At 47.8% G+C, this 17494-nt stretch overlaps 1 protein-coding gene across 1 annotated transcript in view; it reads right to left on the bottom strand.

The window, feature by feature from the left end:
* The window catches only part of OGA (O-GlcNAcase), a 621684-nt gene that overhangs the window by 48371 nt on the left and 555819 nt on the right, over window positions 1-17494 (bottom strand). The window contains 1 exon segment of the mRNA XM_078643616.1: window positions 1438-1597. Within this exon segment, the coding sequence (XP_078499742.1) occupies window positions 1438-1597 (160 nt within the window).

Here is a 17494-nt window from a genome sequence, read left to right as displayed (position 1 = left end):
TACAGTGGAGTCCATATTCTAGGAAAGCAGTCCTCTTTTCTAGATAGCATTTCTCCCTTGTGTGTCTGCCTTCGAGTCTCTGTACTTCAACTAGAGGATTAACCTGGAGCTTTCTTTTGTCATGTCTACAGGATCAGGCTATCCATATTCTAAATGTGGTTGGTCTTTATCTCTTTCTTCTAAATAAGTTATGCTGGAAGAGCTATATAATTTTCCCATTTCAGTATTAAATTCAAATTCCTCATACATCATAAGGCTACTTCACTTGTAACTGACCTCTCCATAACAGCTTAGAGAACCTATCAACGATCTAGACACTTATTTTCCCATTTCTGACATGCCAAATTATTGGCTTTGTTGTGGTCTTGAGGAAGGCACCAACTATGGATATGATGCTGATCATACAGTGCCAACTTTAAAAGGGGATGGGGCACAGGCAAAACGTTGTATTTTCCTTAACAGACTCCTTTTATTTTATTGCAATCTCAACATATTGTGGTGGTAGTTTTTTTAACAATACATCAAGTACTGTATATACTTTTAGCAGCAAATGTGCTCCATCAGAAAAAGCTTACACCCAAGTTCTCTTCCACCATGTCGTAACATACCTTCATACAGAACTAGACTACAGCTCTGAACACAATGACACAAATACAAAATCAGAGATGGAGTCTGTGCACTTTATGCATTGTAGATTATGGAGACAACGACTTCAAAGAAGCATAATGTTACTTACCCAGTAAGCATCTGTTCTTGGCATGTAGAATGATTTGCACGCGTCACAGTCTTCTTCTCGGTGCTCTGGAGACAAGCAAAAGTTACACACCTGGTGCGAGTCGGAGTCCATTCCATTGATGAAGAGCTGGACCAACGCGGTTAGGTCAAAAGGCCACCCACAAAACTTTCATCGACCGAATTGAAATGCTGGGAAATGGGGAAAACGTACTAAACACTACCGTAGAGGGCAGTGGATTGCACACCGAGAGGAATCCAACGAACAGTTTTGAACCTGAGTGCAGCAATACAAGTCCAAACCCGATGGCAGAAAAAACAATCCAACAATTGGAGTCGATACCGATGCGCACTATCACCGAAAGAAGTCACTTTACCTAGTGACAGGAAAGAATTTTTCGAAGAACAACAACTTGCAAACATCCGGACCCAACACTAGATGGCAGGAGTATGCAAAGCATGTGTATCTACAGCACACATGACTCGAACAAATAAGTTTCTATATTCCAAACCGGCCACTAAGACAGGCGTGTGTATAGCATTTAATATGCAAAAACAAAAGGATTTTTTTAAATGAAGATGTTAAGTGGGATGCTTTTCAAAATAACATACATGCAATCAAGTTACATATTGGTTTTCTACTGTAACTCTACTGTTCATAATAAAGCAATAAATCAAAATATTACCCTGCTTTAGGAAACTTACCATTGGCTTTCAGAGATGAAAGGAGACATGCCATCATTCCTTTGGCTACACTTGGATCTGTAACTTTTTTGTGAATATCCACTTTGATTAAGGATGGAAAGTTTGCTAGAAAAGAGTCTGGCAACACTTCTTGTTCTTCATGGAAACTCAACATTATTTTCTAAACAAGAAATAACATACAACTAAGTAAAATACACACATTACATACATATGTTTTGCATTACATTTATGTGTTAATTTATAGTTGTATTTTGCAATGTGATGAAGCTTTTACACCCTTACAAGAGGACACAAAAGCGTGCAAAGACATCACTAGGATGCAATTGGAAACCACAGATGTTTTACATTTATTATTTGGGTCGGTGTTTTGGCATTTCATGTCAATCTGAAAAATATGCAAAATGGATAGTCAAGCTGAACACAGATAAGCTTGTATACGGCATACGGTGGACAGGTGAGACCCCCAAAAATGCAAGCCAAACTTGGTAAATTGCAACAATGTCATGTTTTAATACTACTGAAGTACCTAAGACAGTTTAATTACATTAACTACAAAAGGCAGTTTCCATAGGATGACATCAAGCAAGCAGTGTCAGATGCGTATTAAAGCCCTGGAATTGTGTGCCTAGGTACAAGACAAAGTAGAGGTGTGTAGAATTTGACAGTTAAAAGCTGGATGGAGTAAATAGAATTATGGACTGATTGGGGTGAATAAGAGTCATCAGGGGTCAAAATAGTAGCCTGGCAGAGCACGCAAGGTGCACAGGGCAGGATAGATGGTAGTAGAATACTAGCTTTTGGATGTAGGGCTAAAATGTGCTTGGAAGTGTAAGTTATAGCAGGTACGGCAGCAGGATGTGCAAGGCCAGAGGGGATGGCGCAGGGTGTGGACAGGTGCTGAGGCTTGCCTTCGGCACATTCATGCACCAGCAGACACACTTAAAGGCTGCCATGACTGAGAGGGAATGGACAGCAGGAAGACTAACAGGTGCAGAGTCCAAGCAGCATGGCTATCAAGGGAATTAAAAGAGGGAGGTTTTAAGTGTGAGTGTGTGAGTGAGTGTGTGAGTGTGTGAGTGTGTGAGTGTGTGAGTGTGTGAGTGTGTGAGTGTGTGAGTGTGTGAGTGTGTGAGTGTGTGAGTGTGTGAGTGTGTGAGTGTGTGAGTGTGTGAGTGTGTGAGTGTGTGAGTGTGTGAGTGAGTGTGTGAGTGTGTGAGTGTGTGAGTGTGTGAGTGTGTGAGTGTGTGAGTGTGTGAGTGTGTGAGTGTGTGAGTGAGTGTGTGAGTGAGTGAGTGTGTGAGTGAGTGAGTGTGCGTGAGTGAGTGTGCGTGAGTGTGCGTGCTTGTGTGCGCGCGCGTGCAGTTGGCAGGGTTGACATGGGTTTAAAAACCTAACTGCTGCCCAGCAACTCCTGTGTTTGAGTGCAAGCTACCTTCTCTTAGAAGACAGTACGAGGGAAAGTAAAATCAAATTAAAACAATAACGATAAAGTCTACTGAGTCAAGAAGGAGCCAGGCATCACCTGATTCAGTCTGCATCTTCACCCCCTGCTGAAAGAGAATAATACTTTTATTCCTACACTTATATCAATTTTATACATCAACTAAACACACCAGTAATCTTAAAATGTTGGAAGAGTGACAATTGTTCAACAAAAATACAGCTGCAGCCACAGCACAGCGTTAACATAATGCCTGAATAATAAATACCTCAATGCTGACAAAAAACAGCAGGTAGGGAAACAGATCGAAAGACTGCGCCTGCCCGGAGGGAGCAACATTATGAGCTGCTCCTTGTGGGCGAGACATACCTGGCTCACTGTATAACCCCTCCCCCTTGTTAGAGCCCCGTGGAAAGTGCTCCCCATGGGGGCCCCAGGGGCAACATCAGACCAGAGAGGGGGTCATTCATGCCCCTGCCCTTTAGTTAAAGAGTGGCCCTGGAGACTGGGATCCTCAGGTCCTAACAAAGCTCTGGAAGGGGTAGAGGGCATGCATCATTCTTCCACTTTATCTAAATTAGCGTACCCGCTGGATGGGGTCACCAGGGCCGATAACAGCTCAGGAAGAGGGACGCACGGGCCACCCCGCCCTTTAAAAAAAGAAAATGGTTCTGGGGGATAGGTACACCCCTCAGAGCCATTTTTTAGATAAAAGTATGGCCCGGAGGGATGAGGTCCCGAGGGCCTAACAAGGCTTGAGGATGGTTGGCTGCATGTGTGGGATTGACTGAATGTCTAGGATTGGCTACAGGGCAGGCTCTGCATCCAACCCACAGTTGCATTTACGTATGGTAATTTAACATTACATTAAAAGAACTAGAAATTCACTGAAAATACACAAAGGTTTAAAGTAATGTTATAGTTACGTGAATTTGTCAGTGACATTAATGTTCTAAACTAAAAAAAAAAAGGAAAAACCAGAAATTCACCAGTTATAGTTAGCAGAACTAACTATAACTTTCGCCCCGCCGTGCACTGCTTATGACCTCATCAAGTTAGACTTAGTTTTAACCAACTCCCTACAGGTTGAGTGTCTACCCCCCCATCAGGTAGAATGGACAGACCATTTCATTATTGAATTTTATATTCCCACTCCCATTTTGCATGGTATAGGACAGATTGCCCTTCCCAGCAAAAGAAGACCATGGCACAAACGGACCCAGGAAGCCTTTAACAAAAGATACGTAGCTCCTACTCCCAGCGCCAGTGAGAGCATTGAAAATGCCCTAAGCAAATATGAGGAGATGGTACTCAAAACTATAGATGAGATTATTCCATTAAAAACCTTTAAGCCCAGACCTGCACACTAACAGGAAATTTGGTTTTCGGAGCATCTAAGGTCGCTCAAACAAGTCACTAGAAAATTAGAGAAGAAATGGAGGGCTTCCCGTCAAGACAGAGACAAACAACTTTATAGGAATTCCTTGACAGCATACCATAAAGCTATTCGTGCTGCACGGAAAAACCATATCGCATCGCAATTATCTGCGGCTGGCAATAACCCCAAAGTACTGCATCATATCTTACAGACATTTACGAAACCAGCAGCATGTGAAAGCCCAGAAGTGGCTTCACAGCAATTATGCGATCATATCTCTCTGTTCTTTACACAAAAAATTGATGCAATTTATGACAAAATTATTCATTGTAACCAAACCAGCAGGAATGATAATGCCCCAATTTTAAATATGGAAGTACAGCCTCTTGCTATGCACTCTCTCTCTGTAATCCCCCCTATCTCGATTGAGGAAGTACTATCACTTATCACTCAGATAAAGAGTGGCTGTCCAAAGGATAATATCCCTGCGCGTATTATGCCTACACTTGCAAATGAACTGGGACCTGCGATTCAGAGGCTGGTAAACCTCTCGCTTAGCACAGGAGAGGTTCCGCTAGGATGGAAGAAGGCGTTGGTTAGGCCGCTCAGGAAAAACACAGCGATTCCCTGGAATGAGCTAGCCAACCTTAGGCCTATATCCCTGCTCCCATTTCTAGGCAAAGTTATTGAAAAGTTTGTTAATAGACATTTGTATAAATACATCGAAGCTGCAGGAGGGCTAGACCATTCACAATCGGGCTTCAGGCCTAAACACAGTACCGAGACCGCCCTGTTGTCTGTCGCAGACGATCTACATATGTACCAGGATAGGGGTCACTCCGTTATCCTGGTGCTGTTGGATCTGTCTGCGGCATTTGATACCGTGTCACATTCCATCCCGACTGCCAGGCTAGCGAACATCGGCCTGAAGCATGAAGCACTGGCATGGTTGAGGAGTTTTCTAACAAACCGCACCCAGCAAGTAACAATGGGTGCGTATCGGTCAGAGGAAGTTGAAATCTCCAAAGGGGTGCACCCCTGGCTAACATCATGAGAACCTATGGATTCATCCCGGTATCTTACGCGGATGATACTCAACTCCTCTTTCCCTTTAAGTCCTTTACCACCGAGGTTAGGAACTCCTTCTCCCAGGGCATGAAAGCAGTGGCACACTGGATGTCTTCCAACTACTTGCAATGCAACGTTGGAAAGACAGAAGTCATGTTGTTTGGTGAAGCGAAACTCCTCTGGACTCCGGACTGGTGGCCACAAGATCTAGGTCCAGTACCCGAGCCCAAACAAATAGTTAAGAATCTGGGAGTTCGCTTAGACCAAGAACTTACACTCAAACAGCATGGCAACCAGATGGTGGGAGCCTGCTTCCATGTCATTGGTATGTTGCGCAAAATCTTTCCCTTACTACCAGATGCAACTAGAAGAACGTTGGTACAGGCCCTGGTCCTGAGTTGAATATTTATTTATTTATTTTATTCGATTTATATAGCGCATTATAACCCTGGGGTCTCTAAGCGCTTTGTCAGGTAGCACAACAAATTCCTAAAGAGCCCTACCAGGAGTTATAGCCCAACCCAGGCCTTCTGAAAAAGAACAGTTTTCAGCATCTTCCGGAAGGACATCAAATTGGACTCCTTCCGCAGATCCGTCGGCAGATTATTCCAAACTGCTGGGAGGGTATTGGAGATGGCACGGCCACCCACTGTGGCCAGTCTGAAGCGTGGTTGGGTAAGAAGGATTGCTTCAGCAGATCTTAACGCCCTACCTGGTATATATGGAGTCAAACGGGTCTTGATGTATCCTGGGGCCTTGCCATAGAATGATTTATGTGCAATGCAGAGCCCTTTAAAGAGCACCCTCTGCCTTACTGGCAGCCAGTGTAGCTCGCGCAAAAGTGGGGACGCATGCAAGTTCCTTGGTTTCTTAAAAATGAGCCTGGCGGCATCATTCATCACCACTTGGAGTTTATCCAGAAGTTTTTGGGGCAGTCCTAAATACAGCGAATTGCCATAATCCAACCTTGATAGTATCATTGCGGAAACCGCCTGTCTCAAGGTGGAGAATGACAATAGTGGCGCAATTTTCCTCAGTTGTCGGAGAAGACCGACACAGGTTCCTGCCACCATGGGACTTGCTTCCGCATGGATAGTTTATCATCCACATGGATGCCTAAGCTTTTTACCACCGCTGCAGGTTCTGGGGGTGGCCCAAGTTCTCTTGGCCAAAACCCATCGTGCCAAGGACTACCAGCAATGGTGATTGGTAGGACCTCCGTCTTGTCAGGGTTGATTTTTAAGGAGTTCAAAGACATCCAATTGGCTGTATACTTAAGGATATTTTGCAGCCTTGCTGCCGCCCCAGGAGCCTCATCCATTTGGATGATGATTTGGGTGTCGTCAGCGTAGTTATACACCTGACAATCCATTTGATTGAGGAGTGAAATCAACGGTTGTAGGTATATATTAAATAGAAGGGGCGACAGAGCAGACCCCTGCGGCACTCCACAAGAAATTGGCGTTGCAGTGGAGAGCAATTCTCCCAGCTGTACTCTTTGTGTCCTTCCTTGTAGGAAAGAGGCAAACCAGGCAAGAGCTGTGCCCTGGATGCCGAAATCCCTCAACCGCGACAGTAGTTGTTTATGACACACGGTGTCAAACGCCGCGGAGAGGTCTAACAACACCAGGGCACCAGGTATCCTCCTATCTGCCCTATTCCTGAGCTCATCTAAGATGGACAACATAACCAGTTCCGTGCTGTGATTCGCACGGAACCCCGATTGATTCGGTTCCAGCAAACCGTTCCTTTCCAGATGGTCCGAAAGGTAGGACAAAACATGCTGTTCTAGCACTTTGGCCAGGAAAGGAATCTGGGAAATAGGCCTGAAATTTTTCAGGCATTTCACGTCTGCCCCTGTTTTTTTTAGCAAAGGGATCAGTCGTGCTTCCTTAAAGACTAGTGGAACCTTGCCTAATGCTAAGGATGAGTTCAGGAGAGCCAAAACCTCTTCCTCCATTCCTGGCATAGCCAGTTTAAATACTTCAGGAGGGCAAGGATCAGCCTGAGAGCCAGACTTAACTCGCCCCATAAGCAGTGGCAGTCCCTCCTTCGCAATCAAGGGTAGGGTGTCCAAAGGACTGTCCACCAACTTCTTAACCGGGGTAATCTGTAGGGGGCAGGCATGCGTGGGGGTGCAAGCAATTTCAGAGATGAGATCTGTAATTTTACTGGTGAAAAAGTCCTGAAATCTCTGACAGTCCTCTAGAGTGAACTCCGGCCTCTGATCTTTTATTTTCCTGAGTTCATTTAGAACTCTAAAGATTTATTTTTGTGGATCTATAGCTGTAGTGATCCTTGCCTCATAAAACTCGGCCTTCCTGGCTGTTATGGCCCGTTTATAGGTCGCTAGTTCTAGTAAATAGAGACTTTGCGCCTTGGTGTCATAGGCTCTGCGCCAAGCTCTCTCCGCCTTGCGCAGAACCCTCTTCTTCTCCCTAAGAGAGTCATTATACCAAGGGGATCCCGAGCCTCTATTTACTAAATTGACCCTTCGTGCTGGCGCCACATGATGGGCCGCCTTTCGAAGTCTGTCATCCAAATTACTGAAAAGGGCATCCGGATTCTCATCCAGAGAATTCAGGGGTGGATTCGCTAGGAGATGTGCTACCATTTTGTCTCCATTGATATTTTTCCATTTCCTCACCACCCTCTGTCCTTTTACAGGTTTCATTTTTTGTAGGTTCATCAGGAGATCTCCCTTCACCAGATAATGATCCGACCAGACACAAGGAACGTAATCGTCAATCCCTGTACCGGAAGTGACGTCCACACCAGATCAAGCATGTGACCTTTCACATGTGTCGGCCCCTTTACTTGTTGGACTAGCCCTAGCGATGATAGAGCCTCATCAATCTGGCTAGCCTGCCCTTCTTTAGGGGTAGTTTCCCAGTGGTAGTTAAAGTCTCCCAATATAACCATATTATCGTACCTCGAGCGCAAGTCCTGCACTAGCTTCAAGAACTACAAAAAACAACAAGTGATGGACTGAGTGTGGATCAATGTCACACACTCCCCCAGTCAAAGGATCTGGGCCCAAATCCATCGTTTTTTTGCACTCCACACCACCCTGGGTCAGATAATGGCTTTATGCAAATCAGCTCTGACCCTGTTGCCCCATGGGAACAGTCCAGTCCGAACTACAACAGCCATATCTTTCCCAGACCGGAATCAAGCATCCGAGGACCGGACCGGTTTCGAGGTAACACCTCTCTTCAGCCCGGCTAGCTTGACTCCAAGTGGTGTGGAGTGCCTGGAAACTCCGGCATGGCCCATGGAGGACGATACACCACCAGGACTATCAAGCAATCTATCCCAAACCTCAGTTTAACACCGAGCACCTCCGTCCCTCCCAAATTTTCTGCCAAGATTGTTTCTCCTCGCATACGGTCTGTAAAGAAGAGTGCCACCCCTCCGCCTCTCTTCTCACCCACTCTATTACAACATAAAACCGAAAAGTTTGCCGGTAGAGCAGCCGCTAGATCCGGCAACGAAGAGTCCTCTAGCCACGTCTCCGTGACTCCTAACACGTCGAGCTCCCCGTCCTCTAGTAATGAAAACACCTCTCCATTGTGTATTTGGAGGGAACAAGTGTTTAACAGCCCATAGTGCACGACCCCGGCTTTATGAGCATGAAACCATCCAGACCCTTTTTCCGGAGCCCTCCACAACCCTTCCTGTCGAAGTAGGGCTGCACTCCCCTCCTCGAGGGACGTATCACTCAGGTTACATCCCAATAGCTCACCTCTATCATAAATGATGCGCGAACCAGGGATCCTGGCCCCGGGTCCCGTCTGGTCACGGATGGGCACAGATGGGCTAGCCTCTGGCGAGCCTCCGGCGTGCCCACGGCGCGCCCGCTGCGCGCGTGCGCTGCGCGCTTGCATGTGGCAGGTTTAAATGGCCTCCTGTGAGCCTATCGCGTCAGGCAGCAGCTAGCCTGCTAACAAAAATGTCTGCCGCAGCCGGCACTACCTCACCCAAGATGTCCCCTCAACAAGCAAAGCAGCTAAAGGGCCGCTGTAACAGCGGTGAGAGTCAACAATTAGAGTGCTAGCAATGTCCTAGCAGGCCCCGTTCACCCCCACAGAGACGCGACGGAATTAAAACGGCAGAAAGCCGAGAAATTAAAATAATCAAATCTAAAATGAAAACGCGACCAAGTTGCGCAGATCAAGCGTTAAGCAGCGTTTTTATTTTAAAATGTACCAGTTATCCTTTAGGAACCGCAGCGCTTACCTTTCAGGGAGAGCGCCCTGGCCAGTCTGTCTTAAATGGCATCCTGTGAGCCTATCGCGTCAGGCAGCAGCTAGCCTGCTAACAAAAATGTCTGCCGCAGCCGGCACTACCTCACCGAAGATGTCCCCTCAACAAGCAAAGCAGCTAAAGGGCCGCTGTAACAGCGGTGAGAGTCAACAATTAGAGTGCTAGCAATGTCCTAGCAGGCCCCGTTCACCCCCACAGAGACGCGACGGAATTAAAACGGCAGAAAGCCGAGAAATTAAAATAATCAAATATAAAATGAAAACGCGACCAAGTTGCGCAGATCAAGCGTTAAGCAGCGTTTTTTATTTTAAAATGTACCAGTTATCCTTTAGGGACCGCAGCGCTTACCTTTCAGACTACTGTAATGGCCTACTCCTGTCCGCTAACGAGGGAGTCATGACAAGACTCCAGGTGGTTCAGAACACGGCTGCTCCCCTGGTTCTGAACGTCCCCCCTCGTACGCCTTTGAAACCCTTGCTGACAAAATTACACTGGTTATCTATCAGACAGAGGGCCAAGTTCAAAGTTTGCTGCACAATACACAAAAGCCTTAACGGGCTGGGTCCAGCATACCTGACTACAAAGTTCGTCCCCTATGTACCTTCCCGGACCCTTAGGTCGAGTGAGCAAGGCCTCCTCTGCGTACCTAGAGCAAAAAAAGCCAGACATGGAACCAAAGCGTTATCAGTTGCAGGACCCTCCCTTTGGAATAGTCTTCCCAAGTCTCTTAGGCTATGTGTAGAACACCTCCCCTTTAGATAAATGCTGAAGACCTTTTTATTCCAACATTAGAACGGCTGCTAAACTGGTTCTTCCCCAAAACATATGTTGTAGATGCCTAAAGGCGCGGAGATACTCCTCGGGGAGTCGAATCTAGCGCGGTACAAACCTGCAAATAAATAAATAAATAAATAAATATGATATCACATGTTCTATGACATCATTGATAACATGAATGATGACATATCAATTGATGTCATTGACGACATCACTGATGACATAAGCCAAACTTTTTTCCTACACATTGCTCTTTTAACAGGTATACCGTTAGAGATATCAAAGTAGTGCAAAAAAGCTCAGAATATTATGAAACGTCTTTACTGCTATCATACATACAACACACTTAGGTAAAGCAATCTTGTGTTATTTCTAACATTGACCCTATACCATACACTTCATGGGTAGCGAGTTCATGAGGACTATGAACCACAGATGAAAGGGTAACCTATCCTGCACACAGTGTTCAATCTGTATACAACGGTTCAGGGAAAACCAAGTTCTCAAGTCCTGTTACGTAAGTAACGCCCTAAGGACACTCTTTCCTGTATCAAAAACCTTACAGTCACTAAATTTACATTGAGAAATGAAGAGGATATGAATTGAAAGGGTAGTGCCGTGTTTACTCTATGGAGAGAGTTTACACTGTACCACACTGTTTGCAGTTAAACTCTAATGAGAAATACACTACAGAGTATTAAAAAGTATCTACTAACCACAGTGTACACTCTATGCAAAACATGTCCAAAGAGCGACTATTCACTCAAAACAACCTAGCTCTGAAGGTGCCATAGATCAAACTAACTGTAGCCTTCATCTTCTGAAGCAAAGCAAGCACATATACATTAGTTAGTACCTGGTGCACACAGTCTTTTATGTTAAGTAGGAACTATCATGCTGAGACAATTCTGTCTAATAACTCATGGTTGCTTACAATTCTTAGTATGCAGTACATAGAATCTGTGCCCTGTGTGGAAGATGTCACCTGCAAGCAGAGTTACTCTACAATACAAAGATTTATAACGTGTTCAATAAGTCTACATACCTATGATGCATTAGGAGCACATGTGTTTTGTAAACACTTACACCCATTAGCTGGACACAGACTGTAGAAAATTATCAAGAAAGTAATACTGTAGCTGCCAGCCACTATGTAAACTATAAAACAAACTATCACACTCAACGGACGATATCATCAGCGATGTCATATGAGAGGTCATGAGCAGTGCATGGCAGGGGCGCAAGTTATAGTTAGCTCTGCTAGCTAACGAACAAGTTACTTAACTTCGGTAACAATATATCTGTAAGAGACATATATTAGTTATAGATTCCTTACGTTAGAATTACCCCCAGGCGTCAGACTTGATCCGGAAAATGTTTTCGTAGCAGTACCCTTGCACGTCGGTAGGTGGCGTTGGTCGTCTCTGCGTTCGACAGTGTTGTGATCGCTGCGATGACGTCGCAGTACCTACTTAGACGCTGCCCCTGCGAGCGGACGTCAGTTCTTTATACAACATTCCACTCCAGAAGCACAGAGCCATGCAAGACACAGACCACCGGTGCACAAAACTAGGGCCCTGAAAGGGAGTCCCTTACTCTAGAAGCAGAAGTGGGAGAATGGGTGGGGTGGTAAGGAATCTATAACTAATATATGTCTCTAACAGATATATCGCTACCAAAGGTAAGTAACTTGTTCATCTGAACGAGACTAATAGTTATAGATTCCTTACCTTAGAATAGATACCCCACCAACATCAACCCCGGAGGTGGGTCTGCGAACCACATTCACACCAGAAAGTCTGGGAGAACTGAACAGCCAAAGAAGCAGTCTCTCTGGCCTTGGCTGTTCAGGCAGTAGTGTTTTGTGAACGTGTGCAGGGATGCCCAGGTGGCTGCCTGGCAGATGCCACTGAGGGGGACTCCACGTCCCAAAGCAGAAGTGGCTGCAGTCGCCCTGGTGGAGTCGGCGTGCAGTCCTACCGGAAGCTCGTTTTTCGCCAAGGAATAACATATTTTAATGCAAAGGACGACACATCCAGAGATGGTATGTTTTTGCACAACCCAACCTTTCTTGGCGCCCAGATAGCCAACAAAGAGTTGATCATCCACCCGGAATTGTTTTGTGTGATCCAGATAAAAAGATAGCGCATAGTTTGGATCCAGACAGTGGAGTCTCTCTTCCTCCTTGGAAGGGTGCGGGCAGGAAGAAGGAGGGCAAAGTGATGGTCTGTCTTATGTGGAAAGAGGTAACCACTTTTGAAAGAAAAGAAGGACAAGTTCGAAGGACATCTTTGTCTGGATGAACAGCAAAGAAAGGAGGTTTAGAAGAAAGTGCCTGAAGCACACTCACCCTGCGAGCAGAGGTGATGGCAACCAGAAAAGCAGTCTTGAGAATCAACAGTCTGAGAGGACAATTATGTAATTGCTCGAAAGGAGCACAAAAGGTACGTTAGAACCAGATTCAAGTACCACTGGGGCACTATGAAAGGAATAGGGGGAAAGAGGTGAGTAATGCCCTTATGAAATCTACTTACGTTAGGGGACTTGAAAAGAGAAGGCTGATCAGGAAGCCGAAGAAAGGGTGAAAGATATCCTTTGAGGGGGCCCAGAGCAGAGCCCGGCTGGGCCAAAGAAAGAATGAAGAGGAGAACCTCTGATAGAGGGGCAGAAAGGGGATCCAGCCTTTGCTGTGCACCATGCCACAAATCTGTTCCATTTACAGGCATATATAACGTTTTAGTAGAGGGACGCCTGGCTGCCAAGATTCCATTACAGACTTCCTACGTGCAGCACTACCAACATTGGGTGTTCTCTTCGGTGGCAAACAGATCTAACCAAGGCTCTCCCCACTGCTAAAAGAGACCTTGCACCACCTGTGAGTGAAGACGCCATTTGTGATCCATTATGCACCCGTGGCTGAGTTTGCCCACCCTGGCGTTCAGGGAACCTGCCAGGTGTTGAACCACCAGGGACATGCCCTGGTGTTCCAGCCATGTCCAAAGGCAAATAGCCTCTTGACATACGGTCCGCGACCCCACCCACCCTGTTTGTTGCAGTACCACATGGCGCTTGTGTTGTCCGTGAACACCTGCACTACTCTTCCCCGAACAGAGGAAGGAATGCCTTTAGTGCAAGACAAATCGCCCGTAGCTCCAAAAGGTTGATGTGGAGCCCAGACTCCGCCGGAGACCAGAGGCCTCTGATCTCCGTCTCCCCCATGTGGCCTCCCCACCCCAGAAGTGATGCATCTGTCACCAATGTGAACTCGGGTTGGGGAAGGGAGAGGGATCTGCCGCTGACCCAATCCTGGTTTGCTAGCCACCACTGCAATTGGTGTGCAGTGACCTCCGAGATGTAGATGCAATCGGAAAGATTCCCCTGATGCTGTGCCCACTGGAACTTCAGATCCCACTGCAGAGCCCACATATGCCACCTGGCATGACCAACCAGCAGGAGACCATGAGGCACTGCAGCCTCAGGGTCATTCTGACCGAAACCTGGGATAGAGGCTGAAAGATCGGAATCATAGCCGGAATATCCCGCACACGCAGTTCAGGAGGATAAACCCGCAACTATGCTGTATCCAGAACCGCCCTGATGAAAAGGAGCTTCAGAAAGGGAATCAGGTGTGACTTTGGCACGTAGATAGTGAACCCCAGTGAATGCAGGAAGTCCACCATAGTCTGGAGGTGGGAGACGACAGACTGGGGTGAACTTGTCGTCAACAGCCAGTCGTCGAAATAGGGGAAGACTGGAACACCTGATCTGCACAGATTGGCTGCGACCACCGCCATCACTTTCGTGAACACCCGAGGGGCGCTGGTAAGGCCGAAAGGGGAGCACGGTAAACTGAAAATGCTTGTGGCCTACCGTGAACCATAGGTAATGCTGGTGGGAGGAAGGAAGGGGATGTGAAAAAAGGCGTCCTGCAAGTCCAATGCTACCATCCAGGCTCCAGGGCAGACACAACCTGAGCTAATGTCAATATTTTGAACTTCTACTTCCGGAGAAAGCGGTTGACGTCCCTGATATCCAAGACAGGACGCATGCCTTCGTCCTTCTTGGGTACCAGGAAGTAGTGGGAATAACAACCACAACCTACTTCTGGCACATGGACTCGCTCAATAGCTCCCTTGGCCATGAGAGGCGTAACTTCCTGACTGAGAAGGGCCAAATGTTCCTCTGACATGCGATGGAGTGTGGGTGGCATGGAGGGAGGGGTATTCTCGAAGGGGAGGGAGCAGCCCCTAAGGACTATCTGCAAAACCCCCTGTCCGATGTGATGCTCTGCCAGTGGGGGAGGTGATGGTGAATCCTGCTGCCCACTGGCAAATGGTAACCCTGAAAAGTTGGACTAGGAAGGTTTGGGGGCGCTGTTGGACTGACCCGCCAACTGGCCCCAGACCCATAATCCTGGGTCTCACGTCCCCGGCCGCACACCGGCTGGGCAGCTTGCGCAGGCCTGTGGCTCTGGGTGGAATATGGTGGGGCACCCCTTCCTTAGCCACGAAAGGGGCGAAAAACAGACTGCACGGGTGAGAGGTTGTACCGAGCCAAGGATCTGGCCGTAGCCCTAGAATCCTTAGAGCACTAGAGCGCGTTGTCCGCTTTGTCGCCAAACAAGCCTCGGCCATCAAAGGGCATGTTCAAAAGAGTCAATTGGACATCGCCCGAAAAGCCAGGGGACTTTAGCCAGGCGTAGCGTCTCAGGGCTACTGATGTTAAAATCGTCCTGCCTAGCAAGTCAGCGGTGTCCAGCCCACATCGTATGGCGAACTTCGCGGCATCTCTACCCACAGCAACTGCACAGGAGAGAACAGACCGGGCCTCCTCCGGGCACTGAGGCAGCACCTGTGTGACCGTGTCCCACACAGAGTGGGTGTAACTGCCCAAGAGGCATGTGGTGTTCACTGACCGCAGTCCTAAGCTGGCGGAAGAAAACATCATCTTTCCAAGATGATCCAGCTTCTTGGATTTCCTATCTGGGGGAGCAGTAGGGAACGCGCCTTCGGAAGCAGAGGCTTGGACCACCAAGCTCTCGGGGGTGGGGTGTAGGGAGAGCAAAATGGGGTCGCCCGGGGGCGGGCGGTGGTGTTGGGCAATCATCCTATTCACAGGTGCCCTTGTGCTGGGCATGGACCAAGTGCCCAGAAGGATGTCCATGAAGGTCTCATTGAACAGCAGGAGGGGCTCTGAAGAGGCTGCTGCCGGTTGAACCACTTTGCTCAGGAGGTTGGTCCTGACAGTCACCGTAGGAAGCTCAAGGTTCAAGGCCTCAGACGCCCTACGCAACACCACAGTGTAAGAGGCTCGCTCCTCCGTCGCCACAATAGGGGGAGAAAGCATGCCAAGGTTTGGGGAGTTGTACAGACCACTGCCCTCACCCAACTCCTCTCTCCAGTCCGGTTCATCTAACTGGTCTGCCAAAGGGTCAACAGACCCCTCCCAGTCCTCCTCACCCTCCTCTGGTTGCCACTCAGGGTGATAAGGAACACCAGGGAAGAACACTGGTACAAAAGAACCAGTCGGCGCCGGTACCAGCTTCGGTCGATGCCGTTCCGGCTCCGTGTCAAAGTCGAGGAGGAGGCCGTAGTCGATGCCGGCTGGGGACAACCAGCGTCAGAGGGGGCAGAGGTGTTGTCAATGGATTCAGCACCAGAGGAGGCGTCGTAAGGTCGACCGCCACCGATCCGGATCCAGGCCTTGATCCCTGCGGCGCCTGGGTCTGAAGCCTCCGGCATCGAAGGCCTAGAACACCCAGCCGAGTCTGCAGGGCGTGAAGGCACGCTGGCGGAGTTGGGCTGCCCAAAGATGAAGTGGAGGGCTCCGTAAAAACTACGAAGTTGGGCAGGGGTCGCTCCGGCTTCCGGGAAGGGAGGGAAGCTCGGAGCAGACCCTGAGCGAGCGGAGCCGAAGGACGACGACCTTCCACATCCCCAGACGGACGGGGAGCACGCAAAGAGCGACGGTGCTTCTCCGCCTTCTTTTTGTGCTTCGACTTACCCGAAGACTTCAAACATGAGTGTTGGTGGTGGCTCCGTGACCGGTCCCATGACCTTCCTCTCGACCGGGACCTCGAGCAGCACGGAGCCGACTGCCGGGCCTCCAGAAGCTTTCGGGACTGCTCCCGCAAAGAATTCGGAATCATGGCCCGACAGTTGGAGCATGACTTTGTGTCATGGTCGTGCTCCCGGCACTACAGGCACACAAGGTGCAGGTCCGTAACCAACATCAATTTGTGACAGGAGTCACAAGGTTTGAAGCCGGTTCGCTGACGTGACATCCCTGTGCACCAGGAGTGGAACGACTTGAAAATGATGCCGACAAAAAGTCGAAAAATGCTAGTCAAAAAGTGACTAAGGTAACGCTCTCTCCAGATCTGCGCTGGCTGGCACGAAAAGAACTGACGTCTGTGCGCAGGGGCAGCATCTAAGTAGATACCACGATGTCATCCTGGCGATCATTACGCCGAACGCGGAGTTGACCGCCACCACCTACCGGCGCGTAAGGGTACTGCTCCCCAAAAAATTCTCCGGATCCAGTCTAATGACTGGGGTAATTCTAAGGTAAGGAATCTAATAATAATAGTCTTTCAGATTGGTGAATTTCGGTTTTATATTTTGGTTCAAAATGTTAATGTCACTGACAAATTCACCTACCTATAACGTTACTTTAACCTTTAAATTTTTGTAGTATATATATATATATATATATATATATATATATATATATATATATATATTTATTTACCAACACGACCAAACGTAAAATACACACACCCCAAACCCACCCAGTCCACCCACACCCTCTCACACACTTTGAAGGGTACGCAAAAAACCAGGACAGGCCAGACATATACCTTTATCACCGTCAGCCTTTAGTCTTACTTCTACTTCAGGCCGGTCCCGAATTTTGCTTCTCCAAACCTGGTCCCCCTAGTCTTGCCCGACCCTAATTCTGGGTGAGGCGGACTGGACATACTGAGAGATTTATGTGAGGGTTGACTGACATTTACAGAGGCACAGAGTATCAGGGTTGTATTGCAAATAGGTGAAAAGTGTTGGTGCAAATAGGATTAGCATCATGGACGCCTGTCTCATCTTTCTGACGACTTATGGGACAAGGGA

The sequence above is a fragment of the Lissotriton helveticus genome, chromosome 5_1 (genome assembly GCF_964261635.1).
Source record: "Lissotriton helveticus chromosome 5_1, aLisHel1.1, whole genome shotgun sequence".
NCBI classification, from domain to species: domain Eukaryota; kingdom Metazoa; phylum Chordata; class Amphibia; order Caudata; family Salamandridae; genus Lissotriton; species Lissotriton helveticus.
The sequence above is the reverse complement of the archived record's forward strand: the minus strand, read 5'-3'. Positions and strand labels throughout refer to the sequence as shown.